We start from the raw sequence: 26,588 nt of genomic DNA, 5'->3' as shown, positions 1-26,588 counted from the left end.
CCCCGGCCCCTCCCACATCGCTCTCCTCCTGCCCTCCCCGCCCCATCCCATCGGTTCCCCCCCCCCGCCCCATCCCATCGGCCCCCCCCCCCACCCCACCGCCCCCGCGCTCCTACGTGCGCCTCCGCTGGCGGCTCCTGAATCATCGGGGGCTCCGGGTCACATGCGCCCGCCCGGCCCTATCCGCGCCTCCCCCGCCCGCCGCCCGGGCTCCGCAGCCACCGCCACCGCCACTCCCGCTCTCTCTGCGCCGCCACCGCCACCACTGCCAGCGCCACCGACAGCGCCACCGCCACAGGCTGGGTCTGCAGCCCCGAGGTGAAGCCCCGGCCGAGCCCCGCGCCCCTCCGGCCCCCTCTCCTCGCCGCCGCGCCCCCTCCCCTCTCCCCGGGCCTCGCGCATCCCTCGCCCCGCGGCGCTGCGCACCTGCTCCGCCACCCGCGCCCCCCAGGCACCTCCTTCCCCAGCCTTCCCGGACCGCTCGTCTCGGTTTCAGGCTGTCGCCCCCTCCTCATTCGCGCGCCAGGCCTCTCCGCACCTGTGTCTAACTGCGCCTTTCTCCACCCTGTCTGCCCCCTCCCCATGCCCCTTTTCGCCTCCGGTTCTGTCGATGATAAGGTTTCGCGGTCTCCCCGGGCTGTGCATTTTTATCCTGGCACGTCCTTTGGCTTTGCATCGGGGAAATGTCTTTCTCACCCTTCCTCGGCATCCGCAGACTTCCTCTAGACGCCCCTCTCCCACTCCTCTCCCGCATCGCCCACTCCGCTTACAGTGTTTCCACTGCACCGGGGAGGGATGGGAAGACGGGAGAATTTGTCTAGGGGCTGGGGGAGGACCGGCCCAGCTGTGCCTCTCCCCACGGGTCTCTCTTCGTCCTCCTCCCTCCCCACGGCAACCCCCAGAGAGTGAGGACCCTCTCTGCAGACTTCTCTACTGCACATCTCTCGAGAAGAGGAGGGACGTACATTTGGAGGGAGATTGGGACCTTGGAGTGGGGGTTGGAGCGTTAGATTGGGGGGGATGGGGGCTCGGGAGGAGAGGCCTCCCGCTGCCCATGCGACCCATGCTCTTCTGGGCTCCAAGGAGAAATGCAGACCTAGCAGCCGGACCGCCCTGAGGAGATCTGGGGGAACCCCACCAGCCGGCTGCTGAGGGGGCGAGGGAACCACTGCCGTGCCCCTCCCCTCCTCACTGCGGAGTCCTCCCATCTCGTTTTTGATCCTACCCCGCCCCCCACTGCAGTGACCTCCCCTTCCTCACTGCATTGACCTTCTACTCTCCCCACGGGCGGGAGGGATCCCTTCTACAGCCGACGACTGCAGCCAGCTCCTCGCCACCCCCCACCCAGTGCGGTAACCTCTTTCCCATCCCTCCCAGCCTCCCAGCCTTTGGCCCCTCCCACTGGTCTCAGGCTCCACCCCTCTAAGCCTCTTACCTTTCTCCTTCCTTTCCTTCCACCCAAGGAGATCCCAGCCATCATGTCCATAGAGAAGATCTGGGCCCGGGAGATCCTGGACTCCCGTGGGAATCCCACGGTGGAGGTGGATCTCTACACTGCCAAAGGTAGTGGGCAGGGCCTTCCCACAGCCCCCATGCTGGCTTTGCCCTCGCCTGGCATGGGAGGCTCCCTGGGGACTCCCAGTGGGGATGGGGTGCTGGGCCAGGCTAACGAGCCTGGAGCGGGGCGGGGTGGGTCCTCCTTGTCCCGGGGAGCCAGGATAGGCCGGTCTCTGTGTGCTGGTTTAGTGTGTGATACACCCTGCCTCTGCCCTCTGTGTTCACCGTGTGTGCGTGTGTGTGCTGTGTGTGCCTGCACCATGTGTGCTGCCTGCATAGCTTCATTTCTGTGGGTTCCCACTTGGCCTGTGGGACCTCAGTTGGGTGGATGAGGAGGCCACTGCTTGTGCATCCGCCTCCGTGCGTGTGTCCGGGTCGGGAGGCGGGGGGTTGTTAAGGAGCGCTGTGGGAAGAAGGCTGGATGCGGCTGCAGGGGCGTAGAGCTGGAAGGCTGAAGAATCCCTGGTCCCTGTGGTGTCCTCTCTCTCCATCCTCACTCCACGTTCCCCTCCCAGGGCTTTTCCGGGCTGCAGTGCCCAGTGGAGCCTCCACTGGTATTTATGAGGCCCTGGAGCTAAGGGATGGGGACAAACAGCGTTACTTAGGCAAAGGTGAGGCCCTTTGTCTTTTCCTGGCTCTCCCATCCCTCCACTGGGGACCTCACACCAGTCCCCAGCCCTCTTCCTGCATGCCTTCCCCCCACCTTTTCTCTTCTGGCCCCTCCTGGCCTGAGCCGGCCTGACCTCTCCACCTCTCCCTAGGTGTCCTGAAGGCAGTGGACCACATCAACACCACCATCGCCCCGGCCCTCATCAGCTCAGTGAGGCCCGCTCTTTGCTGGGGGTGGGGACCAGGGTCCTGGAAGGAACCCTGGATTAGGGGAGGATGAAGAAGAGGGAGAAAGGGCCACCTCTTGGGAATCATGGTTACCGGGGAAGGATGCCCCCTGCTCCCATGGAGCTTCAGGTCCCCTAATCCAGACAGGCCGCTGTTGCAGGAACCTGGCTGGACCCTGGCTAGATGTGAGCCTGTGTGTGGATGTAGGGGGCCCTCTGGCTTAGGGTCCAGCCTTCATCCTGGCTTTGGGTGATGGAGGCTCTGCTCACAGGGTCTCTCTGTGGTGGAACAAGAGAAGCTGGACAACCTGATGTTGGACTTGGACGGGACCGAGAACAAGTGTAAGCAGCGGCTGGGAGAGAGTGGGGGTGGGGAGGGAACTCACGGAGCAGATGGAGAACTGAGGGGCCAGCGCTGTGGGGGGCTTCTTAGCAAGGATGACCTGGGACTTCCCTGGAGGTCCAGTGGTTAGGACTCTGTGCGTGAGCTTCCGCTGCAGGGGGCACGGGTACGATCCCTGGTCAGATCCTGCATGCCGCGAGGTGTGGCCAAAAAAAAAAAAAAAAAAAAAAGAGAAGGATGACCCGAGGAGGACTAGCCCTCCAAGAAACCATGAGTTTAACGCCAGTGGGAGGGAGTGACATTAGACAGAAGGGAGAACTTTGCAGCATAAGGAGGGGGGAGTTGGTGGCAGATAGTCTGTGGTCTCAGGGATGTTTAGCAATAGTGCCACTCTCTGTCCTTTCCAATCACCTCCCCTTGACGCCCCCCACTATTTTCAGGAGAGGATGCATGAGGTGTTGCAGGAGTGGAGAGGGAGGAGGGGGGGGTCTCCTTTACCGGCTCCTTTTGGGGAGTATAGGTGGAGGCGAGGCCTGGAAGGGGAAGGGGACGTGTTTGCTCAGTGTCTTCCTCTGTAATCTCCCAGCCAAGTTTGGGGCCAATGCCATCCTGGGTGTGTCCCTGGCCGTATGTAAGGCAGGGGCGGCCGAGCAGGAATTGCCCCTCTACCGCCACATTGCTCAGCTGGCCGGGAACTCAGACCTCATCCTGCCTGTGCCGGTGAGACTAGACCTGCCCCTCCCAGGGGTGGGTGGGGAGGGAGTATGAAGCCTCGTGAGGACTGATGGGAGGAAACTGATGGGGCGCAGCTAAAGAGAGAGGATGGGGATGGAGGACTCTGAGTCCAGGAAGCTGGAGGAAGTTTGGGATTTTGGGTTGACACTCCCAGGGGCGGAGAGGGAAGTGCTCTGTGACTTTTCTGTCCTCCTGTGGCTCCCAGGCCTTCAACGTGATCAATGGGGGCTCCCATGCTGGGAATAAGCTGGCCATGCAGGAGTTTATGATCCTCCCAGTGGGCGCCGAGAGCTTTCGGGATGCCATGCGACTCGGGGCGGAGGTCTATCACACACTCAAGGGCGTCATCAAGGACAAGTATGGCAAGGATGCCACCAATGTGGGAGATGAAGGTGGCTTTGCCCCCAATATCCTGGAGAACAGTGAAGGTGAGGCCAGGAGGCCCACTCCTAGCTCTAAGTCTCACTCCATCCCGGGACATCAGGAAGGGCCACACATTTCACCAAGTCCCGAGGAGGCTGCGTGAGGGTCCCTGAGCTAATTCCAAGAGGTTCCAGTCCTTGGAGTGGGTGCCAGAGGGCCTAACAAATTCCCATGCAGGCCTAAGGGGACGTTCTTTATCCACCCAGCCAGATCTGCTAGCATCTGCAAGTTCCCACTGGAGCCCCTGGGGATGCTGGGAGATGGTCTAGGTGACCTGTGGGATCCATCCCCACCTTTAACTCCGATGGATCCTCAGTTTGATGAGATACACCATACTCCAGGGAATCCACTCCAAATCTATCCCACTCCCACCCCAACCTCTTAGACTTCTAGGATTTCTAGTCTTTCTCTGCCCTGGTAGAAACCTTATAGTGAAGAGAAACTCTACAGGCAGGTAGTGGCTAAGAGTTAACTTTCTGGGGCCACATTGCCTGGATTTGAACCTTGACTTGAAGAGTTACTGGCTGGTGATCTTGCTCACTTAACTTCTCTGTGCTTGTCTTTCTCATCTGTAAAATGGGAATAACAACAGTATCTACCTCTTAGCATCATTGTGAGGATTAAATGAGATCATATGTGTAAGTGCTTAGGTGACATAGTTAAACCCTCAATAAATTATAGCTATTTAAAACAAAACAAACAAACAAAAAACCAAAACTATGGGACTTCCCTGGTGGTCCAGTGGTTAAGAGTCCATGCTTCCAATGCAGGGGCTGCGGTTCGATCCCTGGTCGGGGAACCAAGATCCCACACACCGTGCGGTGCGGCCAAAACAAAAACAAAAAAAAACTTATTAACACAATTCCATTCCTCTGCCTTTCTAAAAGGTGGCCTGCTCGTCGCAGACCTGGGAATAACCCCAAAACAACCTTAACCAGACCTCTCCCTAGCAACAGCCCTCCACTTCTGTTCTGAATTTCTTTCTTTCTCTCACTCCTCCTCGCCCATTGTATTCCATCCCAAGCCTTGGAGCTGGTGAAGGAAGCCATTGACAAGGCTGGCTACACAGAAAAGATCGTCATTGGCATGGACGTCGCCGCCTCGGAGTTTTATCGTGATGGCAAATACGACTTGGACTTCAAGTCTCCCGCTAATCCTTCCCGATACATCACTGGGGACCAGCTGGGGGCCCTCTACCAGGACTTTGTCAGGGACTATCCTGGTGAGAGCAAGGGCTGTGGCAGGGGGAGGGCAGGGGGCAGGCAGGGATGTGTTGGGGACAACTCTGGACCTTACGGGGGGGTGCTGACCCGGGTGCCAGGGAGAGATGTCCTGAGAAGAACCTGAGAACCAGGGATGGGGCGAAGGAGCCTCCTGCAGAGGCTGGGCTTTGGATGTCGTGCAAATGTGCAGGTACATGTGGTGAATCTGTTCCATCTGCTTTGGACCCTGATTAAAGTCATGATCTCTGAAGCTGCTGGGATCAGGGGGCGGGTTTGGGAGGAACCAGGCATGGTGAGAGGGTGACTGGAACTAGCACAGTTCAGGATCTCTGGTTGATAAAACTGGATGCTGGGGAATTCCCTGGCGGTCCAGCGGTTAGGACTCTGCGCTTTCACTGCCGAGGGCACGGGTTCAATCCCTGGTCAGGGAACTAAGATCCCATAAGCCACCAGTGTGGCAAAAAACAAAACAAAACAAAACAACAACAAAGAAAACTGGATGCTGAATGGAGCTGCACGTGACGTGGATGAGGAGGTGCTGAATCACCCTCTCTAGGTCCCCCAATGGCTTTTACCCCTGGATGGAGGCAGTTGGTTTCCGGTTCCTGAGACAGAGCGAGAGAAAATAGACATAAATTGCAGAATGAAGTTTTTAGAATAGCAACGAGGAAGGGCTTCCTGGTAGAAAATGGGAAAATACAAAGATAGGTTGTGAGAAAGTTTCTAAACTCTTGTTTTTTGAAAGGTTTTATGAAAGAATCAAGAAGCAGTGAGGGCAGGCTTATTTCAGGGGAAGCAGGGGTGAGGAGGCTGAGTTGGCCCGGGGGTGTGATCTGTCCGTTCAGGGAATCTAAGCGGGGTGTTCCTGCCTGACTCAGAGCTTCCACATCGCTCTCCCAACAGTGGTCTCCATCGAGGACCCCTTTGACCAGGACGACTGGGCTGCCTGGTCCAAGTTCACAGCCAACGTGGGGATCCAGATTGTGGGTGATGACCTGACAGTGACCAACCCAAAGCGAATCGAGCGGGCCGTGGAGGAGAAGGCCTGCAACTGTCTGCTGCTGAAGGTCAACCAGATCGGTTCGGTCACCGAAGCCATCCAAGCGTGAGTGCCTCGCGTCCCTGACTCAGCCCGTTTCTGCAGGATGCCTCTCACCAGTGCTCCCAGCCCAGTCTTGGCCACAAGTGCTGAAGGGGGCAGGGAACCTGGAGTCACTTTCACGGCTCTCCTGGTTCTGCTCCCTCCGCCCAGATTCCCTGCTCCCCTCCCGGACAGCTTCCCTCCAGATGTTTCTTGACCAACATAGGGGATGAGAAGAGGGTGCGGGCGTGAGGGGCTGGGGCTCAGTGCTGCTGTACGGATGCAGGTGCAAGCTGGCCCAGGAGAATGGCTGGGGGGTCATGGTGAGTCACCGCTCGGGAGAGACTGAGGACACGTTCATTGCGGACCTGGTGGTAGGGCTGTGCACAGGCCAGGTGAGCGCCAGGGAGCCCTTTGTGCAATTGGTGGGTTCTAGGCTCAGGTGGCTCTCTCATTCCAGGTGTTTGCGGGTGTTGGGGGAATTTCAAGGGAGTGTAAGTTTTCTTTCACGGGGCAAAGGGCGGCCACTGAGCTGCTTATCTTTTGGGGTGTTTCAGATCAAGACTGGTGCCCCATGCCGTTCTGAGCGTCTGGCTAAGTACAACCAGCTCATGAGGTGAGGGAACCCGGGGAATGGAAGCCCAGGACCCAGGGGGTTATAAGCTGTGTTTCTCCACCATTTCATCTCCAGTGCCCGGGGCCTGGAGAACAAACAGTAGGCATCCAGAAAATACTTGTTTTTGATTGATGGGTTTACAGATGGCCTGATTGACGGCCCATGGAAAGCCAGGGAATGCCCTCGCTCAGGCCAGGACCCGGGAGCAGGTGGTGCGAGGGGCTTGGAGAATGGCGGCCCCATGGGAAGGGGGGTGCAGTCCTCCTGCTTCCCTGACTGTTTCCTTTCTGACTCACCTCTCTCAGAATCGAAGAAGAGCTGGGGGACGAAGCTCGCTTCGCTGGACATAATTTCCGCAATCCCAGCGTGCTGTGATCCCTCTACCTGCCTGGAGACTTGGAACCCCTCGCCCGTCCTCCTGGAACCTCTTCTTTCCGGTCCTGCTCGAAATTTCACCCCAGACACCCCGGCTGACCTGCTGCGCTGCTCCTTGGCTGGTCCAGCCCCTGCTGTCTCCGCTCTCACCCACTCTGGGTTCCACACTCTCCACTCCTCCTTCCTTTCTCTTCTCCCTCCTCAAAAACTGGCCATGGACTGAGGATGTAAGGGCGTCCACGGAAGACCGATCAGGGTCTGTGCCGGAACGTCAGGGTTGGTTGTTGCGGTGTGTAGAGGGGCCATGTGTCATGTGTGCTTTGCGCTGGGTCTGTTCGTTTCCAGGTTGCATATGAGGCAGGAACTGCGCAGTGCTGAGTGGAGGGGAGTGCTGGCTGCGTGCTCAGGCCTGGCCTAAGGCGCTGATATATTATTTATTCATTTATTTAATTTTCATTCATCCTATTAATGATTTACTTCCTCATAACTCCAGGGCCAGAAACTGGCCTGACTGGACGGGACCATGTGTCTGTATTTCATGTGACTGTAGATTCTGAGATGGCCTGGGGTGGGGGTCTTGCTGGAACGGGAAGGGTCACAGAAAGGGGCCTCGATGATGGTTCCTGGGTGCGTGCCAAGCCTTAACCGCAGCCTGGCTCGGTCCGGAGGTGGGGCTGTGTGCCCGGGGCTCCTCCCCTGTCCCTCTCTCCCCAGCCCGTTTCCCCCTCGTTCGTTCTTCCTGCAGCTGCACCTGAGCACCGTCTCACTCCCCCGTGCCGTGTTCCACAGCTGCCAGCACCTCTGTGGCGCTGAAATGAGTACCACCATTAAAGTCTGAGTCACCGTGCATTACTGTGTCTGAGGAGTCTTACTCTCGTCCACACGAGGGGAGAGAAGATGGAGTTCGTGGAAGTCGGTGAAACTGGATAGCAGAGCTGGGGAGGGCACAGAAAGAGGAAGAAACCCAACAAATAGGCCAGGAGGATGGCATTGCCTACCTCACCCTGGCCAGGTAGGGAGCACATTGCCCTGCCTTGTCAGCAGCAAGCCTGGCCCCAGGACCCAGGTGAATTAGGGGTTCTTAACCTGGGGTCCCAGAATTCCTAAAAGTATCAAAAATTGTGTGTGTATATGCATTTTTGGAGAAAGGGATCCAAAGGGTTTGCAGATTCACCAAGGGCCTTGACCAGAGAAGGGATAAAGCTGTGGGCTGGAGCAGCTCCGGTACTGGGCCTCTCCCAGACCAAGTCCTGGCTGCTTCTGGGATGGACCAGCACTGCCTGGGCAGCACCCCTTGCAAGGTGGGGACCCAGGGAGGAAAGGATGGTACGAGGGAAGAATGGTACCATGGAGCGAGGGAAGAATGGTACTGGGGGTACAGAAGCCTGAGGAAACAGCCTTCCAGTAAACTGGAGATTCAGGACCTGGGGTACTCAACGGGCCCCTCCCTGGGTCAGCCTGCGAGAAGGGTGCCAGTGTGTGGCTGGGGAGATGCACTATCACCCTTCAGCTCCAGCGGAGCCCCAGCATTGAGATGGGAACCCAGGAACAACCGGGGAGGAGGGGGGAGGGGGGCGGAGGAGGGGGGTGGGGCGGAGGAGGGGGGAGGGGGAGCCCCCTCCAGGGCTCGGATACTGGGGTGGAGCCGGCAGGGTCTGGGGGAAGCTGCGGCCACTAGAGGGAGTCAAGCTTCTGTAGGCTGTTGACTGCACTGGCTCCAGGGCGAGGGTGGGAGGAATTGCAAGGCTGTTCCCTCTGTGGGCCTCCCACTCTGTTTCTTCTCTGAGTTCTGGTCCTGGGCCCCCTCTGCCATCCTGCCCAGCTCCAGGACTGGAAGAGGATTCTCGTTCTGTAATGGGCAGGACCCGTTTCTCTGCTTTTCTCCTCCTGTGTCGCTGACAACTCAGCCCTTTTCAGTCGAAGAGTTTCTCACCCCGGCCTCTGTGCCTCTTCATTCCAGCGCGGGCATCTCAGCTTTCCCTTCTCTGCTGTCTCCTGGTGCCCCTTTCTGTTTCCCTTGGGGGTGCACCGTACTTTTCTCTAGGGTCCATTATATCCATCTTTCTTCAGTAACTCCTGGTCGGAGCCACATTTCCTAACCTCTGCCCTTTCCTCCTTGCTAGGTCGCCTTCTCATGCCCCCCACACCCCAACCCCTCAGGTACTGGCTTGGATTGGGTTACAGCTAGCTCTGCCTGGGCCTCCCAGGCCCCTCTCTCCACTTTCCTTTTGTGCCGTTGCCTGGAGACGGGTGGGTCGTGGGGGACCGGGGCCAGAGAGGGAGCTGGGGTGAGGGATGACGGTGGGGTGTGTGTGACGCTCCCTGAAGCTGAACTGTGAGCCCGGCCCTCAGGTAGGGGAGGAATTGGAGGGGGTAGGCCCTGGCTTCTCTTCTCACTCTCCTCATCCCATTTCTACCACTGCCTAAGTTTTTCTTTCAGGCTCAGATATGTCACCATCCTAGCCCATCCCTTAGTGGTTAAAAAAGGAGGGAGAAGAGCTCGGCCTGGAAAGGAGCTGGGAAGAGCCTGGGCCAGGGCCCAGTGGGGGACTGAACTGAACAGTGCAGACAGGGAGGAAATGCAATGGAGGGGGGACCATGGGGAGAGGAGGAGTCTTGGAACAAAGTTGGGGGGTGGGGAGAAGGAGCCGGGGTTCTCCTAGGACACAGATGAAGGGAGTGGGCAGCGGGGGCGGGCAGGGTGGAGCTGTCTGGAAAGCCCTGAGGGATAAGGAAGGTGGGACTGGGGTAATAAAGTGAGTGCCAACCAGTTCAACAGTCTGAAGAGTGGTGATTCATTCCTAGGCCAGGGACGCCTTCCTGCTCAGGTTCCCCGGTGCCACAGAATCCATTTAGAGCTTCTGGGTGTTCCTAGAACTTGGCTGAGCCTGGCCCAGGGAAATATGAGGCAAAATCTACTAGTTGCTACAGAGCCAAGCTCCTTCCTTCTCAGAAGGCTGGTGGGATCCTACCTTCAGGGCCCACCCTCGGCCTCTAGCTGGCGGGCTCACACACACACACACCACCCCCAGCCCCAGCCCCAGCCCCAGTCTGGAGCGCTATTGAGGGCTCCCAATCCAGACTCCGGCTCCAGCTCTTCCTGTTTCCCAGCCTGCCTCCCTCCCATTCTCTGGCCTTCCCAATCTCAGCTGCCAAAAATCACCCAGCGTCTTGGTGTCCTTTGTCCTGAGAGATGTTGCTGCTTGGTGTGGGGCAGGGAGAGAGCCCAGGAGACTCTGGGGGGTGGGGACTGGGGATGCTGGCCTCCTGGCTGAAGACTGGGAGTGGCTGGGGACTGTCAGGGACACAGGCTGCCTGGAGAGGGGTCTGGGGTGGAACTGTCTCCACATTAGAATGATCGCGATGGGGGAACCTGGGCACCTGGGGTTGTTTCCACGTGGAGCCTAATCCCCACCGGACCCCTTCCCTGTAGCCCAAAGTACTGTGAGTGATGACTTCGAACAGATTTGAGAAGGAAAATGGAGCTGCTACCAGCCAGAGGGCCTGAGGATGGTGTCCCACTCCCATAAATGAATGCTCATGCACCCCCATTCCTACCATTTCCTTCTACTGCTTTCCCTTTCCATCTCCCCTAGCTTGTCCTCCCTATCACTGAATTTCCCTCCTCCTCCGCATGGCCACCAAAGGCCTTGTCTATCTTACATTTCTTTCTCATCTTCATTACCACTCCCTTCCACCCGCACTCCATTCTGTCTACCTTGTCTTGCCAAATGAAACCCTCCTCAGCTCTTTTGGAACCCCCCTGCCCCCCTTGGAATCCAGCCATCCCCCCGCCCCATCTTCCACCTTCCTCTCCCAGAACCCAGTCCCCTAGAATCTGCATCTGGTCCCACCGTCTCCATCCTTCCTTAAGGTTCCTCTTGCTTTCCCTTCTCTCTCCACATGACATCTCTAGACTTGTCATTCCCCCAAATTCTTATATTTGCTGTTCTTTCCCCAACACCAATCACCCCCAAACTCTTCACTCTCGTCCAGAAACCCCATCCTCCTGTGTATGTCTCCATCTTTTCAATTTCTTCCCCTCCTTATGACACCAAACTTCCATCCCAGTCTCTCTCACAAATGCCCTCCCAAACCTCTTCTGCTACATGTCCGCCAAAGACGCTGTCACCCCAAGCTTCTTTCCCCTCCCCTTGTCACACACCTCACTGCCCCCGTGGCCCCCAAGAAGCTCAATCTCTCCAACCTAACTCCATTACCCCATCTCTGCCACAAACCCACAGGCTCCCCCCCCTCACCTCTACCGCACACCCCTTGGCCCCCAAACTTCTCCAGCCTCCCTCATAACTGCCCATACAACCCACGGCCCCTCCTACCTAGCCCTCTCCCGCGCCAGGCCCGCGGGCTCCCCGCATTCCGCCTGAGCGAACCCCTCCCCGCGCCCAGGCCCCCTCGGCCTCGGTCTCTGCCAACTCGCACGGCGCCTCCCCCTCTCCAGATCCCCCTCCCCCCCCTCGCCTCGCCGCTCGCCTCGCGCTCCCTCCCTAGCGGCTCCCTCCCGGCCCCTCTCTCCTCCGTTCCTCCGCGCTCCCTCCTTCTCCCTCTTCCTCCCTTCTCCCATCCCCCTCTCCCAAGCTCCCTCCCTTCGCCGTCCGCTTTCCTGTGCGAGTCGCCGGACGCGCAGCCCAGCCCGCCCGCCCGCAGCCCCGCGTCGGGCCGGGGCCTGGGGCCGGGACCCGTTTCGGGGGGACCGCCGGCCTCCGGGAGGGGCCAGGAGGGGGCGAGGGAGACGACCGCCCGGCAAGGGGCGGGGGCCGCGGGCGGAGGCCGCCTAGGGGGCCGGGGATCGCGCGAGTGCGGGCTGCGCGGGGCGGGCGCGGGCGGCGGGCGGCGGGCAGCGGGTCGGAGCTGAGCGGAGCGCCAGCCGGCCGCGGGGGCGGGCGGCGGCGCGGCGGGGGCGGGCTGCGCGGCCCGGGCGTTCCGGGTGGCCTGGGGAGGCGGCGGGCCTGGGGAGGGGCCGAGCGAGAGCGGGGATCGGGATTTGCTCCGGAGGCGGGCGGGCGATCCGGGCCAGGTGGGGTAGAAGGGGGGATGGGGGCCGCCCTCCGGGGGGGTCGGGGCCGCCGCCGCCGCCGTCGCGGCGGCGACTGAAGACGGGAAGAGGAGAGGGGGGCGGGGGAGCGGCCGCCGCCGCCCCCCGGAGGCGCCGGAGCCCCGAATCCCGCTCGGAGCCAGCCAGCCGTCCCGAGCTACAACCAGGTAAGATCTGCCGCGGCCCGGGCCTCGGGCCCGCCCGGGTGCTGGCCCGCGGCTCCCCACCCCCACCCCTCGTAGTTCCCCCTCCCGCCGCCGCCGCCTCCATTTGTTATTTTCCCGATCCGGTCCCCCACTGCGGGCACTGCCTGGCCTGAGGCTGGGGGCTCAGGGGGTGGGGCCGGCCCCCGAGGAGGGATGGGGGCCAGGGTACCCGGAGGATCGGGAAGGTGGGGGGAGGTGGGAGGATCTCAGGAGGAGGGCTGATGGGGCAGGAGGGTAGCCAGGACCCTGGGACCCAAAGAGGAACCCCGAGGTGGAGGGTCGGCGGAGGAAAAATGGGATGCCCGTGAGGGGGCTTCGGGGCGAAGGCAAAAAGGAATGGAGAGATGGCAGCGAGGTGGGGCATGAGGACTCCAGGAAAAGCCCCAAAGGCCCAGAACCCGGGTTTCAGAGCCTGGGGTTCGGGGTGCTAGGTGTAGAAGGGAGTTGGGAAATGGGGAAGGGGTGTGGTAGGTGGGAAGAGAGGGATTGTAGCTGATGAGGGAGGAGAATGGAACCTGGGGAAACGGGGACTCTGAGAGGGCCACCTTTGAGAAGAAGAACCCGGCGTGTTCCCGGTGGAAGTGGGAAAGTGATGCCTTTGTGACTCAATTTTCTTTCCCCTACCCCGGGTCACCTCTGACCTTGTTTTTCCAATCTCAGACACAGGTACTTCTTGGCGAGGGGCACACTGGGGCCCAGTAGTGTGGGTCCTCCTGCAACTGGTGAGGAGGAAGATTGGAACCCTGAAGGGAGAGTTAGGGAGCAAGGGTTTCTGGGAGGGTGGAAACAGAGGAGAGAATTGGGCAGTCTTATAGGCACTCCAAACAAGTTGTGACCCCCATCCTCAAATCCCCAGAGCACCCACTGCCCCTCTAGCTGTGGTTTCCTTAAGAGGGGGTGGATCTTCATTACTGTTTTGTGCTCAGAGATTTCCCTTTGTGCATGGACTTATTTCTACTGGGGTAGGTACTCTTAAGCTCCCTTCCCTGAGGGTGCTATAGGAGGACAGGAGTTGCTTTGGCAACTGTAGGGGGAGTTGCTGGCAGATGGACCCCTGGGATGGACTGTTGAGGGGCAGGTTCTGCCATTTTGTTGCCATGGCAATGATCCAGCGGGATGGCTAATAGTTGGGGGGTCAGAATTTTGACTGGGCCTTTGGCTATGCCCTTGGAACTCTTGGCTGGATTCTGGAGGATGTTTCTGGTGCTGCTCATGGAGAGGAGGTTCCCCAAGGGGTCCACCCCCTTCCATCCAGCTGTCTTTGGGAACAGGTAGACATATTACTTGCAGGTCATAGTTGTTTCTCTAAGACCCTCCCTTTAGGCATGGTGGGAGGATAGAAATGCTCCTGTTCCAAGTTATACCATCTTTTGGCAGTTCATTATTAGGGACTTTTTGTATAGTCTTTTTGCTTCTTTGCACAGGTATTCTTCCATTTTCTTAAACTTGAGTCTTCCTTCCCAAGTATCCCTTTTCGTCTTTCCCAGACTATCCCCACAGTGACCGCTTCCCTCAGCTAACCTTGGACCTTCTGTTTCTCTGACCTCATAGGAATGGCTGGGCTCTCCATGCCCATCCCAGGTGAGGGTGGCCCAGGGGAGAGGGCTGTGGAACAGCCTGGTGTAGTGGAAATACTCCAGAACAGGAGCCAGGAGACCTGGGTCTAGTCCTGGCTGTACCTCTAACTAACTGTGACCTTGGGCAAGTCACTTCTCTTTCTTTGAGCCTCAGCTTCATTGTCAGATGAAGGGATTATAGATAAGATGATATCTGAGGCCCCTCTGACCACTGTAGATTCTAAGGCTTAGGCCAGTGCCTTGTTATCTGCTGGTCTGGGCTGCACTGTTATCTAGGACTGGTTTGTGAGTCTGGCAGGTCTGGAATGATGGTGGAGGCTGGGCCAAAGATCCTGGAATTCACCCTGCAAGCCCATCCTAGAAAGCCTTGTGCCTCGAGTGTATTCCTTCAGACAGCCTCCTCAGATTTCTCCCTTAATTTCTTTTCTTGTTCTTACTTAGAGACTCTTTTCCTATTTTTCATGTTTTCACCTCCGCAATCTGGCCTTTATCCTTTTGCTTTTGCAGTAAGGTGCTGAAGGTGAATGTGCTTAGTGTTTTGCAGACACATAGTAGGTGCTTATAGATAGATCGGAGTTACAGTGACCGGCTACTAGGACAGGAAGGAGGGTAGCTCAGCTTGTTGGTGGTAAAACATGCTCCAGGTTCAGGAATGTATATATAACCCAACCCTACCTCCTTCTCTCTCCTGCCACTCCTCCCCAGGGTCACCTACCCTTTTATGACTGCTTTTCTCCTTCAGAGCTACTCATTGCTAATTTTATCAGATTTTAACTGATTAAAGAAGTTGAGGTGGGGGAGGGCCACGCGAGGCTTGCTCTGTTCTTCAGGTACATCCCTGCCTTTCTCTGAGCTTTTGGATCCCCTGACTCTCACCAACCATGAACAGGTTCTGTGATAGGAAGGAGAGATGAGCACCCCCCTTTAAGGGGCTGGCAAAGACACACCAGTCACAGTCATCTCTCTTGTGCTTTTGTTAGGATTGTTATCCCCTTTTGTTATGTTGGGTTTTGTTCTTTGGCTTTTTGGGGGGGTTGACAGTATTTGAAAACCAATTCACACAACAACTCAAAAATGTGGTAATAGTTGTAATGGAAGAGAAATGGCTGGTGTACTGGGCAGAGCATCAGCTGTAAGTTCAGAAGACAGGGGGCTCTGTCCCAGCTATTTCGGGACTCTAAGTAAGTAAATTGTTATTAAGTTTCCTGGAAAGGTTAGGCTCACCCCTCACTGCATGCCTCAGTAGGGTTCAGTGGAGGTGAGTGAGAGGTATTTACTCTGTATTCCTTGGGAAAAATATGCTACAGAATCTAGAAAGGCTATTTCCCTAGCCAGGCCTCTTAACTAACTCAGAATAGGTGGCTAAGCCTACTCCATTTCCACTGAGGCCAGCAGCACTTCATTCGAGAAGACCTACTGAAGTTAGTGGGTTTAAAGGTCAGTAGCAAGAACAGACCAGAACACCCATATATACATGACATCTGTGGGGAATACAGAAAGGAAGAAAACAGTAAGAAGACATCATTTTTGTTCTTAAAAGATCTTACGGTTAGTAATATGGAGAGATGTGACACTTAGCAAGAAATACAAACAAGTGCAAATGAAAATTGCTGGCTATGTAGATAGAGATATGTAGATAGGCCGTGAGGAGGTATGAGTCCCTGTCTAAGCCAGGTGGGAAGATAGGCTTACAAATGTGTACATTTGTCTTGTTTACCCACTGATGTTCACTGATTTGGTTGGTAGAGTGAGAGCCTTGACTTTTCCTCTAGCCGTAGGGAACGCAAGCCCTAGAGCAGGGGTCTTATGAGAGTCTCAGAATTGAAGTTCTGCACTTTGGGGATACCTAGGTTTGGTCTTGGGCTTGGTCGGGCTGTGTGCCTTTGCATTGTAGAATGGGACATTGTTCTCCCACCTACTCTGATGTGAAAAAAGTTTCTTTTCATATCTCTGGGACTGATCTAGGCCTTCTGAGAATTCTCCCCACCAACTTCTGATGAGAGTACAGCTAAGTACTGAAGAGCGAGCATGGGCTTTGAAGTCAGGGAGATGGGGCTTGATTCTGGTGCTGTCACTGGTTCCTCACTGTGTATTTCTCACACGAAGTTGGGCAAGTCACAGTCACAATCTTTGAGCCTCGGTTTCTTCACCTATATAATGGGGATAATAAGAATACCTCCTTTTCAGGGTTGGTTGTAAATATTAAATGAAATTGTACATGTAAGGGCTTGACGTAGAGAAGGTACTCCATAAATTAGCTAATACTTCAGCTACATTTCTTTATGCTCCTTTTAAAGGCTCTGTGGAATTCGTGTGCGTGCATCTATTTCCTAGGGATCATGAAGGGTGAAACAGTGTGATCTCCTGAACTGGGGTGCACAGTTACCTCAGTGTTTTCTGCCATCCCACGAGATGAAAGGGAGGCTATTGCCGGCAGAGTTGCCCTCACAGGTGGCTGGGACGACCCATGGGCACGCCAGCAGTGTCTCATGGCTCGGCTGCTTACTCAGCCCCTTGACAGGCACAGTAGTGTCCCCTTCAGACCAGTGTTCCCCAGTTTGGAGACTCTGATGGTCTTTTTCCAACAGGCTTCACTGAAAACAGACCGTGTGAGTTCCAGGTGCCTGTACTGGAAACTTGGAGATCCTGCTTCCTAGGCCACAGCTGTGGGGAACTTAGGGTGAAGCAGATAAGTTTCTGTATTCAGCTGCCCAGGTGGAGGAGAATGGGGTCTCCACAGCCTGAAGAATGAAGACACGACAGAATAAAGACTCAGTGAGTAGGAGCTAAAATGGGAAACACGAAAGATCAGGGGCAGGGAAGCTTCTGGCCTGTCCCAGGGCCCAGCCCCGCCCCTGCCACCCAGCTCCACTCTTTCCTCCCTCTCTTCCACCGCCAGGCAGCACCTCCACCCCCCAGCAGACGAGCCTGGCTTTGAACCCCATCCTTCTGGGACACCCACTGGAGGGGAAGAATAGAAATAAGGCACACGATAAAGTGAGGTGCAATGTAGAAAACGACATTATCTGCTTGCTTCCTTCTCCCTCAGATGTCAATGAGGAGTGGACGGAAGAAAGAGGCCCCTGGGCCCCGGGAAGAACTGAGATCGAGGGGCCGGGCCTCCCCTGGAGGGGTCAGCACGTCCAGCAGCGATGGCAAAGCCGAGAAGTCTAGGCAGACGGCCAAGGTATTCTGTCCCCATGTCCTGCAACAGGATGCTCAGGCACCAGGGCTGATGGTGTGTATGTGTGTTGGGGAGAACTTCCTGTCTGGCTGAGGGTACTGGTGGAGCTCGGGAGGTATAGGACAGGAATTTTCTTTCTCTCTAACAGAAGGCCCGAGTAGAGGAAGCCTCCACCCCCAAGGTCAGCAAGCAGGGCCGGAGTGAGGAGATCTCGGAGAGTGAAAGTGAGGAGACCAACGCGCCAAAAAAGACCAAAACTGAGGTGGGAGACCCTTGCAGCCATCCTGACCCATTTTCTGACCATTCTTTCACCCAAACTTCCTTTTGCTCACAGTTCTTATTTTAGTTTTGCCTGGAATATGAGAGAAAAGTCTTATCCTCGTGCTTATTAAAGTAGTCTATGTGTCAGTCAGATCTGCAGGGCTTTGGCCAGACTGTCAGATGATCAGGCAGGGCCAGAAGGGGACTGGAAGAGTGTGGGATTCTAGCCTCTCCTCTTCTAGGTGCTTTCGTGCAGGGGCTGGGGAGGAGATCCAGGCTGAGGGGTCTCAGTGGAAGGAACAAATAAATCATAAGGAGCATGCAGAAGTGGCCTTTTTAAGAACCAGTGGTTTCTGGGATGTTTAGTTAAAGGGGTAGATGAGATGAGAGGATGGCAGATGGGCTGGTGGAAGACAGGGATTTGGGTTCAGCTGTGGATTGGGAGAAGGTGCTAGAGACGGACACTTGAGGGAACTCAGACGGCTGCTGGGGAGCAGCAGAGACTGTGGAGGGAGTGGGGGAGTCCCCGGATGGCAGGGAGGTGGGCTCGAGCAGGAGTACTCATCGCATCGTGGTACAGTGGTATGCTGTGAGCGGGACGTTATTTTGTGCGAGGGAGGCCCCAAATCCAGAAGCAAGGAAGGAAAAGGAAAGGGAAAAATGGCCCTCCCTCTTCTCCAGCAGGAGCGCCCTCGGCCACAGTCTCCCTCGGATCTGGATAGTTTGGACGGGCGGAGCCTCAATGATGATGGCAGCAGCGACCCTAGGGATATCGACCAGGATAACCGAAGCACGTCCCCCAGCATCTACAGCCCTGGAAGCGTGGAGAATGACTCCGACTCATCTTCTGGCCTGTCCCAGGGCCCAGCCCGCCCCTACCATCCACCTCCACTCTTTCCTCCCTCCCCTCCCCCTCCAGATAGCACCCCCCGACAGCCAGAGCCTGGCTTTGAATCCCATCCTGCTGGGACACCCACTGGGTATCATGCTCCCATGGAGCCTCCCACATCTCGAATGTTCCAGGCTCCTCCAGGGGCCCCTCCCCCTCATCCACAGCTCTATCCTGGGGGCGCTGGTGGAGGAGTTCTGTCTGGACCCCCAGTGGGCCCCAAGGGGGGAGGGGCTGCCGCTTCAGTGGGGGCCCTTAGTGGGGGTAAGCAGCACCCCCAGCCCCCCAACCCCATTTCAATATCAGGCTCTGGGGCTGGTGGTGCTCCCCCAACAAAGCCGCCCAACACCCCAGCTGGTGGAAACCTACCGTCTGCTCCACCACCAGCCACCTTCCCCCACGTGACACCAAACCTGCCTCCCCCGCCTGCCCTGAGACCCCTTAACAATGCCTCGGCCTCTCCTCCTGGCCTGGGGGCCCAGCCGCTAGCTGGGCATCTGCCCTCTCCCCATGCCATGGGGCAGGGTATGGGTGGACTTCCTCCCGGCCCAGAGAAGGGCCCCACTCTTGCTCCCTCTCCCCACCCTTTGCCCCCTCCGTCCACCTCTTCTGCTCCCGCCCCGCCGATGAGGTATCCTTACTCGTCCTCCAGCAGCAGCTCTGCAGCAGCCTCCTCTTCCAGTTCTTCGGCCTCGGCCTCCCAGTACCCAGCTTCCCAGGCACTGCCCAGTTATCCCCACTCCTTCCCTCCCCCCACCAGCCTCTCCATCTCCAATCAGCCACCCAAGTATACTCAGCCTTCTCTCCCGTCCCAAGCTGTGTGGAGCCAGGGTCCCCCCCCGCCTCCTCCCTATGGCCGCCTCTTGGCCAACAGCAATGCCCACCCAGGCCCCCTCCCTCCTTCAGCTGGAGGCCAATCCACTGCCCACCCACCAGTCCCGACACATCACCACCACCACCAGCAACAGCAGCAGCAGCAGCATCATGGGGGCTCTGCGCCGCCCCCACCCGGGGCATATCCTCACCCCCTGGAGAGCGGTAGCGCCCACCACGCACACCCCTATGCCATGTCTCCCTCCCTGGGGTCTCTGAGGCCCTACCCACCAGGGCCCGCACACCTGCCTCCACCTCACAGCCAGGTGGCCTACAGCCAAGCGGGTCCCAGCGGCCCCCCAGCCTCTTCCTCTTCCAATGCCTCTTCCTCCTCTCAAGGGTCCTACCCGTGTTCACACCCCTCTCCTTCCCAGGGCCCCCAAGGGGCGCCCTACCCCTTCCCACCGGTGCCCCCGGTCACCACCTCCTCGTCTACGCTTTCCACGGTCATTGCCACAGTGGCTTCCTCGCCGGCAGGCTACAAGACAGCCTCCCCACCTGGGCCCCCACCGTATGGCAAGCGCGCCCCGTCCCCAGGGGCCTACAAGACAGCCACCCCGCCCGGATACAAGCCGGGGTCCCCGCCCTCCTTCCGAACGGGGACCCCACCGGGCTACCGAGGCGCCTCGCCGCCCGCAGGCCCAGGGACCTTCAAGCCGGGCTCGCCCACGGTGGGGCCCGGGCCGCTGCCGCCCCCGGGCCCCTCGGGCCTGTCATCCCTGCCACCACCGCCTGCGGCCCCCGCCTCAGGGCCGCCCCTGAGCGCCACGCAGATCAAACAGGAGCCGGCTGAGGAATATGAGGCCCCCGAGAGCCCGGCGCCCCCGGCCCGCAGCCCCTCGCCTCCTCCCAAGGTGGTAGACGTGCCCAGCCACGCCAGCCAGTCGGCCAGGTGAGCGGCGGGGGGGTGGGGGGGTGGCGGGCGCGGGACGGGCCTTGCGTTCGTTCGTGTGGTGCTTTTCAAAGTACTCCAGACCCTGGTCTCAGCCGCTGGTGCGGGGCCGCTCGCAGGGGCTGAGCGCGCGCTGCCTCCGCGCCCGGCAGGTTCAACAAACACCTGGACCGCGGCTTTAACTCGTGCGCGCGCAGCGATCTGTACTTCGTGCCGCTGGAGGGCTCCAAGCTGGCCAAGAAGCGAGCCGACCTGGTGGAGAAGGTGAGGCGCGAGGCCGAGCAGCGCGCGCGCGAAGAAAAGGAGCGCGAGCGCGAGCGGGAACGCGAGAAGGAGCGCGAGCGCGAAAAGGAGCGCGAGCTGGAACGCAGCGTGGTGAGTGCGTCACCGCGCGCTGTCTCCCGCCTCTGGCCCGCCCCCTACGCGACTCGGGGAGGCTTGAGGGGTGGGGATGTGGGTCATGCGCCACCTGTCGGAGAGGAGGAGCCACTGCAGCCCAGGAAATGGAGACCAAAGGATTCCAGCGGGAGGAATTGCATCTCTGGGCTGGAGGAAGGCAAGCTCAGGTCAGAGTACCTGTGGATGGCAGGAAGAGCCACTAACCTACATAGGAAGAGAAGGGGCAGGGAAGTCCCTGGCAGGCTGAGTTCCAATAAGTTGAAGCTTTAGGTATTCAATGCTGAGACCTGAGCAGCTGAGGACCAGGACCAGCCACCTCTTTCCGACCTGCCTTTTTGACCCCGCTTCTCCGTTATCCCACAGAAGTTGGCTCAGGAGGGCCGTGCTCCAGTGGAGTGCCCATCTCTCGGCCCAGTGCCCCATCGCCCTCCATTTGAGCCGGGCAGTGCTGTGGCTACAGTGCCCCCCTACCTGGGTCCCGACACTCCCGCCCTGCGCACCCTCAGTGAATACGCCCGGCCCCACGTCATGTCTCCTGGAAATCGCAACCATCCATTCTACGTGCCCCTGGGGGCAGTGGACCCGGGCCTCCTGGGTTACAATGTCCCGGCCCTGTACAGCAGTGACCCAGCAGCCCGGGAGAGGGAGCGGGAAGCCCGTGAACGAGACCTGCGTGACCGCCTCAAGCCTGGCTTCGAGGTGAAGCCTAGTGAGCTGGAACCCCTACACGGGGTCCCTGGGCCAGGCCTGGATCCCTTCCCCCGACACGGGGGCCTGGCTCTGCAGCCTGGCCCACCTGGCTTGCACCCTTTCCCCTTTCATCCGAGCCTGGGGCCCCTGGAGAGAGAACGTCTAGCGCTGGCAGCTGGGCCAGCCCTGCGGCCTGACATGTCCTATGCGGAGCGTCTGGCAGCTGAGAGGCAGCATGCAGAAAGGGTGGCTGCCCTGGGCAACGACCCGCTGGCCCGGCTGCAGATGCTCAACGTGACCCCCCATCACCACCAGCACTCCCACATCCACTCTCACCTGCACCTCCACCAGCAGGATGCCATCCATGCAGGTGAGACTCCTGCTTCCTTGCCCAGGCCCTTTGAGGCCACCTTGCCCCCCTGGCAAGTGATCGGGTGCTTCTGTTCCTCGGGCCAGGACTTCCCTCCCCACGTCTGGCCTGAGCCTCTCTCCTGAGATTGCTGCCCTGGTCTTTGCCTTCCCAGCCTGTCTCCTCCTGCCCCAGCCTTGCCACGGAGACCCTTCCTCACACCCCAGCCCTCTTCAGGTCTGGTGCCCACCCACGATAGAGGCCCAAGGTGGAAACCTTTGAAGGAGCACGATCTTCCTCCCCTCACAGCCCCTGTCTCTGAGCCCTTCACGTAACTATTTTCTTCTTCCTCTGGATTCAACTCTTGTTTCTTGCCATCTTCTCCCCTCCCTGGCAGAGGTGTTTCATATTCCTCTCTGCCTCTAGATCTGTGACCTTCTGGAAAGAGCCTTGTGGCTCTGGTTGTGGGATCACAGTTGACAACAAGCTTTACTCACTGTCTTTTCACCGCATTTCTTATTGTCAGAACACTGCCCCGTCTAGCCTCACAGTCACGTTCATTGCAGGCTCCTTGTGCTTTCTCTCTTTTAAGCTCCTCCCGTCTCATTTCCTAAACTTCCTATCCTCTTCCGTCTCCTCTCAACAGTCCACTCCTCCCTCCCTATTCCTCAGGTCCCTCTGACAACTGTAATCTCCTGTCCTCTGCCATATGTACATCCCTACTGCAGTAGGGTCTTGCCCTGTCCATTTCCCAGGCCCCTAGTTCCTCCATTGTGCCTCCCTGATCCACTGGATCTCCCAGTGTGTGATCGTCTACCTCTCGTCCCAGGCATGGATGCCTTCACCCAAATGCCTGGCTTTCCCCAAACCTCCCTCTGGTGACACCTTCCTCTTCTCTACCCTCCAGCCTCTGCCTCGGTGCACCCTCTCATTGACCCCCTGGCCTCAGGGTCTCACCTTACCCGGATCCCCTACCCAGCTGGGACCCTCCCCAACCCCCTTCTTCCTCACCCTCTGCACGAGAACGAAGTTCTTCGTCACCAGCTCTTTGGTAAGGATGGAGGTCTCGGGGTTGGGGAACATCTCATGAGGGAAGGGCAGAAAGGAGGAAGTTAGGTGGTGGGATTGGCCTGGTTGGGCTTGGGGAGAGATGAGGAGGTGCCCAGAGGAGCTGGGAATGGGAGTAGGAGGGCTGAGGCCCTGCCCAAGAGAGGCACAGGTTTTAGGGCCAGGCTAAGAGGCCTGAATCCTAACCACCCCTGGCAACTTGCTGGACTGGCTGTCACCTAAGTTGATGAGTGGCAGTTCCTCTGTAGGTAAAGCGGCTGGCTACCTCAGTACGCCGTCAGTCATGTGGCCCCTGCCCTCCCTGCCCACAGCTGCTCCTTACCGGGACCTGCCAGCCTCCCTCTCTGCCCCGATGTCAGCAGCTCACCAGCTGCAGGCCATGCACGCGCAGTCCGCTGAGCTGCAGCGCTTGGCGCTCGAGCAGCAGCAGTGGCTGCACGCCCATCACCCGCTGCACAGTGTGCCGCTCCCTGCCCAGGAGGACTACTACAGGTACCGCAGGGCGCCCTAGGCCAGCCGGAGGGGACGCAGCTCAGCCCGCCTGGGAAGGGGCGTGGCTCCCGTGGGAGGGGAGCCCCTTCCCCACCATCCTCTGTGAGAGGGGCCGGGTCAGGATGGACCTCAGTCTCTCAGTCCCTGCTCTGCCCCCCTCTTCCCCCAGTCACCTGAAGAAGGAAAGCGACAAGCCGCTGTAGAACCTGCGATCGATCAAGAGAGCACCCGTGGCCCCTGCATCTGGACCCAGGAGGCCTCCCTCCCCGCCTGCCGCTCAGAGCGGAGGGGGCTGCCGCTCAGTCCCAGGGCCTGGGCCTCTGGGCAGAAGGAAGGAGGAAGGGACAGATGGAAGGCCAAGGCTCCTGTGGTGTGCGGAGGTGGGGAGGGGGCGGGGGTGAGGGCGGAAAGCGCACAGCATCTTGGACCAGGTCCCTCTCCCTTGGCCCCCGCCTTTCTCCCTCCCCCACGCCCCACCCCCGTGGCCACCGCCTCTCCCCCACCCCTTGGTGTGATTATTTCATCTGTTAGATGTGGCTGTTTTGCGTAGCATCGTGTGCCGCCCCTGCCCCTCCCCAGCCCCCGTGTGCGCGCCCCCCACTGCGATGTATGCCCCTCGCCCTTCCCCCACATTAATAATTTATATATATAAATATCTATATGACGCTCTTTAAAAAACATCCCGAACAGAACCAACCAAACAAAAACATCCTCACGACTCCCCAGGAAGATGTCTGTGGCTGTTTCTTTGTGGGCTACGGGGCGTGGGTTGGGGGCGTGGGTCTCTGCGCGGCGACGCCTCGAGAGAAAGCTGTGGGATCACCGGAGACTAGCCCGGAGGTGGGTGGGGCCCCTGGAGAGTTGCAGAGGGGACCTCGAAGAGCCCGGTGTCCTGGAGCCCTGGCTCTGCCCTAACGGGGTCCGTTATGGCAGAGTCTTGGCCTTCCTCCCAAGGCCGGCAAGTCAGGATGCTGGCGGCCTGGGACAGCTCTAGGGAACTACGCAGACTTGGGAGGCGTTTCTGCCACTGGTCCCACAGCTAGGGGCCACCAGAAACCTGCATCCTTTCCGTAGGATAGTTAGAAATGGTGTTGAAGCGGAGGTGCAGGGGGCGTGGCTGCAATAAGTTAAAGCGTTCAGAACTCAGGAGTCTTAACCACCCTATAGTTGGAGGACGGAGTGGGTGACAATTTCAAACGCCCAGAAGGGAAAGGAAATTAGAGGGCGTTAGCTTCCCCCCACCCCACCCCACCCCACCCCACCCCACCCCAAGGCCATTTTCGGAAAGCGCGGGAGCTGCTTTAACGCCAAGCTTTTACTGCTGCGAATCCCTGTCTATGTTCTTAAAAACTAAAGGGGAGTGACTGGCTTCTTCCTCAGCCAATCGGCATCGAGGTATTTGCATAGGCCTGTACCAAACGTTCACAAACTCTAGAAAGGAATGATTTAAGAGAGTTCTTTTGAATAGTGTTTTCCCTTCTGAAAGTTGCAGTGTGCCCTGTTGCTTGTATAGCAGTAAAGAGTAGGAAATGCCAATGGGAGCTCACCCTAACCAATAGTGGAGTTGGTGGACATGCCACCTTCTCTCCAGGGTGTGTCTCGGCAGTGTTACAGCTCTTTTAGAATTTGTCTAGTAGGTTTTCTGGTTTTCACCGGAAAACCCCCACCATACAGTTTGTTTCTAATAATAGAATGATTGTTGAGTGAGTTGTAGAATGTTTAGGTTGCAAGCTTGTTCAGTTTTTCATTACAAACTCGATACCGGGTGTTATGAGTGGAGAAATGGAGGTTGCACCGCGAGGTTTCCGGCTTCAGCTGATGCAGTTTCCCATCTGCCCCACCCGTTGGGAGAGCCGCTCTAGGAGACTGCTCGTTTCTCTTGGGCGTTTCCCTGGCTCCGTTGCACGTGCATCTTTTGTTCTATGGCGTCCGCCTCGGCTCAAGCTGCAGCGTTGAGTGCCGAGCAGGCCAAGGGTGAGAAACCGTCTAGTTGTCGGGTGGGCTTTCTGCTAGAAAAAGATGCGGGAGGACGATCCGGGGCGAGAAACGTGGCTGCGTTTGCTGAGAAATGCGGGTGCGCGGTACCATACTCTCACTTAAGAAGGGTCCTCGCTCTTAGAGAGAGTCGGAGGCCGAACTATTCGGGTTACTATGGTTTCAGTCCGTTAAGTAATTTCCTGTCCTCTTCCTTGTGTTTTCGGCTGGGCCCGCCGGCCGTGCTCCGATGCCTACACGGGACTCTTTCCGGGGATGTGTCTGATGTACAGTGGTTCTGGCCGAGGTGATCCAGGCGTTCTCGGCCCCGGAGAACGCCGTGCGCATGGACGAGGCGCGGGACAACGCGTGCAACGACATGGGCAAGATGTTGCAATTCGTGCTGCCCGTTGCCACGCAGATTCAGCAGGAGGTTATCAAAGCTTATGGCTTCAGCTGCGACGGGGAAGGTGGGTCAGACGGGGGTTGAGGAGAGAGCGAGGGATCTTTTGGGGCTCTGAGCCGTCGTCCCCTTTCTCGCCACATGGCGGCAGCCACACTCTACCTGTATTCGTACTCGTGAACTTGAGCCAAGCGAAGTCTGAAGTGCGTTTTCTAGTTACCATTAATTATACTGTTATCCCATTTTAAGATGAGGAAACAGACTCTAGAAATAAACCAAGTGCTGGAGGTCACAGCCGAGCTGGACCTGAAACCCGTTCTGATGGCTTGTAGTGAAGTATCGGCATGACCGCACAGTTCTGTAGCCCCCTCTAAGGTGTTTCAGCTCATCTCTGTATGAGGGTTGGCAGTCAATTCCTTTGGTGAGATCAGGGTGTTCCCCAAGGGTGCTTATTGATTCAGCCCAGCTGGCCCATGGCCCTCCTGTGTCCTGGTTATAGACTGGTGATCTTGTGGGTGGGCATCCTTTGGGGTCTTGTGACTAAATTGCTAAAATGGTTCACCTGATGGTGGGAAGCATGCTTCGGGATATTTTCATTCACTGCATCCCATCTAGTTGTACCCCAGTGTAGACCAGGAAGTAGTTGATCCAACCACACAGGGCAGAGGCCTGCATGTGTCTTGTTTTGCAGACAGCTACCTGGGGCCAGAGCGAGAGTAGCCAGTGACTCGGGCTCAAGCTGCCCCCTCCTGCCATCTTGGGCACATCCGTCCGCTGGGGGTGTGGATTGATGCTCCTGTTTCCCTTTGCAGGTGTCCTTAAGTTTGCCCGCTTGGTCAAGTCTTACGAGGCCCAGGATCCCGAGATTGCCAGCCTGTCGGGCAAGCTGAAGGCGCTGTTCCTGCCGCCCATGACCCTGCCGCCCCACGGGCCTGCTTCGGGTGGCAGTGTGGCCGCCTCCTGAGGGTTGGCCCTCCCGTGGCACTGCTGGGGAAGGGAAGACCTTGGTGTTCCGGAGGATATAAATGTGCCTATGACTTAGCCTTGCCGTCTGTCTTTTGTGACCCTGACAACCTCTACGTCCTGGCC

General features: G+C 58.2%; 3 protein-coding genes and 1 non-coding gene across 7 annotated transcripts; all 4 read left to right on the top strand.

Annotated features, from left to right (window-relative positions):
- The first annotated feature begins 175 nt into the window (after positions 1 to 175).
- Positions 176 to 8,038, top strand: ENO2 (enolase 2). Its single transcript, XM_057557644.1, has 12 exons — positions 176 to 318; positions 1,464 to 1,563; positions 2,073 to 2,168; positions 2,319 to 2,377; positions 2,666 to 2,735; positions 3,323 to 3,456; positions 3,677 to 3,899; positions 4,919 to 5,116; positions 6,021 to 6,222; positions 6,485 to 6,593; positions 6,756 to 6,814; positions 7,120 to 8,038. The coding sequence occupies exons 2-12, from the start codon at positions 1,479 to 1,481 to the stop codon at positions 7,187 to 7,189; spliced, it is 1,305 nt and encodes a 434-aa protein (XP_057413627.1). The 5' UTR covers positions 176 to 318; positions 1,464 to 1,478; the 3' UTR covers positions 7,190 to 8,038.
- A 4,201-nt stretch (positions 8,039 to 12,239) lies between these two features.
- On the top strand, positions 12,240 to 23,851 carry ATN1 (atrophin 1). Of its 4 annotated transcripts, none has more exons than XM_057556835.1 (10): positions 12,240 to 12,409; positions 16,614 to 16,800; positions 17,075 to 17,263; positions 17,358 to 17,471; positions 18,152 to 20,124; positions 20,277 to 20,499; positions 20,887 to 21,583; positions 22,470 to 22,613; positions 22,942 to 23,122; positions 23,292 to 23,851. In XM_057556835.1, the coding sequence occupies exons 2-10, from the start codon at positions 16,774 to 16,776 to the stop codon at positions 23,323 to 23,325; spliced, it is 3,582 nt and encodes a 1,193-aa protein (XP_057412818.1). In that variant the 5' UTR covers positions 12,240 to 12,409; positions 16,614 to 16,773; the 3' UTR covers positions 23,326 to 23,851. The 4 variants fall into 4 exon arrangements, with proteins under 4 accessions (XP_057412818.1, XP_057412820.1, XP_057412819.1 ...); XM_057556837.1 differs by having other exon boundaries at positions 12,241 to 12,409; positions 17,075 to 17,212; XM_057556836.1 differs by having other exon boundaries at positions 12,241 to 12,409; positions 18,155 to 20,124.
- Positions 23,852 to 24,645: 794 nt separating this feature from the next.
- Positions 24,646 to 26,540, top strand: C11H12orf57 (chromosome 11 C12orf57 homolog). The gene is made up of 3 exons (XM_028163524.2): positions 24,646 to 25,096; positions 25,390 to 25,566; positions 26,312 to 26,540. The coding sequence occupies exons 1-3, from the start codon at positions 25,045 to 25,047 to the stop codon at positions 26,461 to 26,463; spliced, it is 381 nt and encodes a 126-aa protein (XP_028019325.2). The 5' UTR covers positions 24,646 to 25,044; the 3' UTR covers positions 26,464 to 26,540.
- On the top strand, positions 24,726 to 24,787 carry LOC114236308 (U7 small nuclear RNA). Its single transcript, XR_003622282.1, has one exon. It is a non-coding gene; the product is annotated as a U7 small nuclear RNA (small nuclear RNA).
- Positions 26,541 to 26,588: the final 48 nt, after the last annotated feature.

Source organism: Balaenoptera acutorostrata, chromosome 11, assembly GCF_949987535.1.
Source record: "Balaenoptera acutorostrata chromosome 11, mBalAcu1.1, whole genome shotgun sequence".
NCBI lineage: Eukaryota > Metazoa > Chordata > Mammalia > Artiodactyla > Balaenopteridae > Balaenoptera > Balaenoptera acutorostrata.
This window is presented reverse-complemented; position numbering and strand designations above follow the sequence as displayed.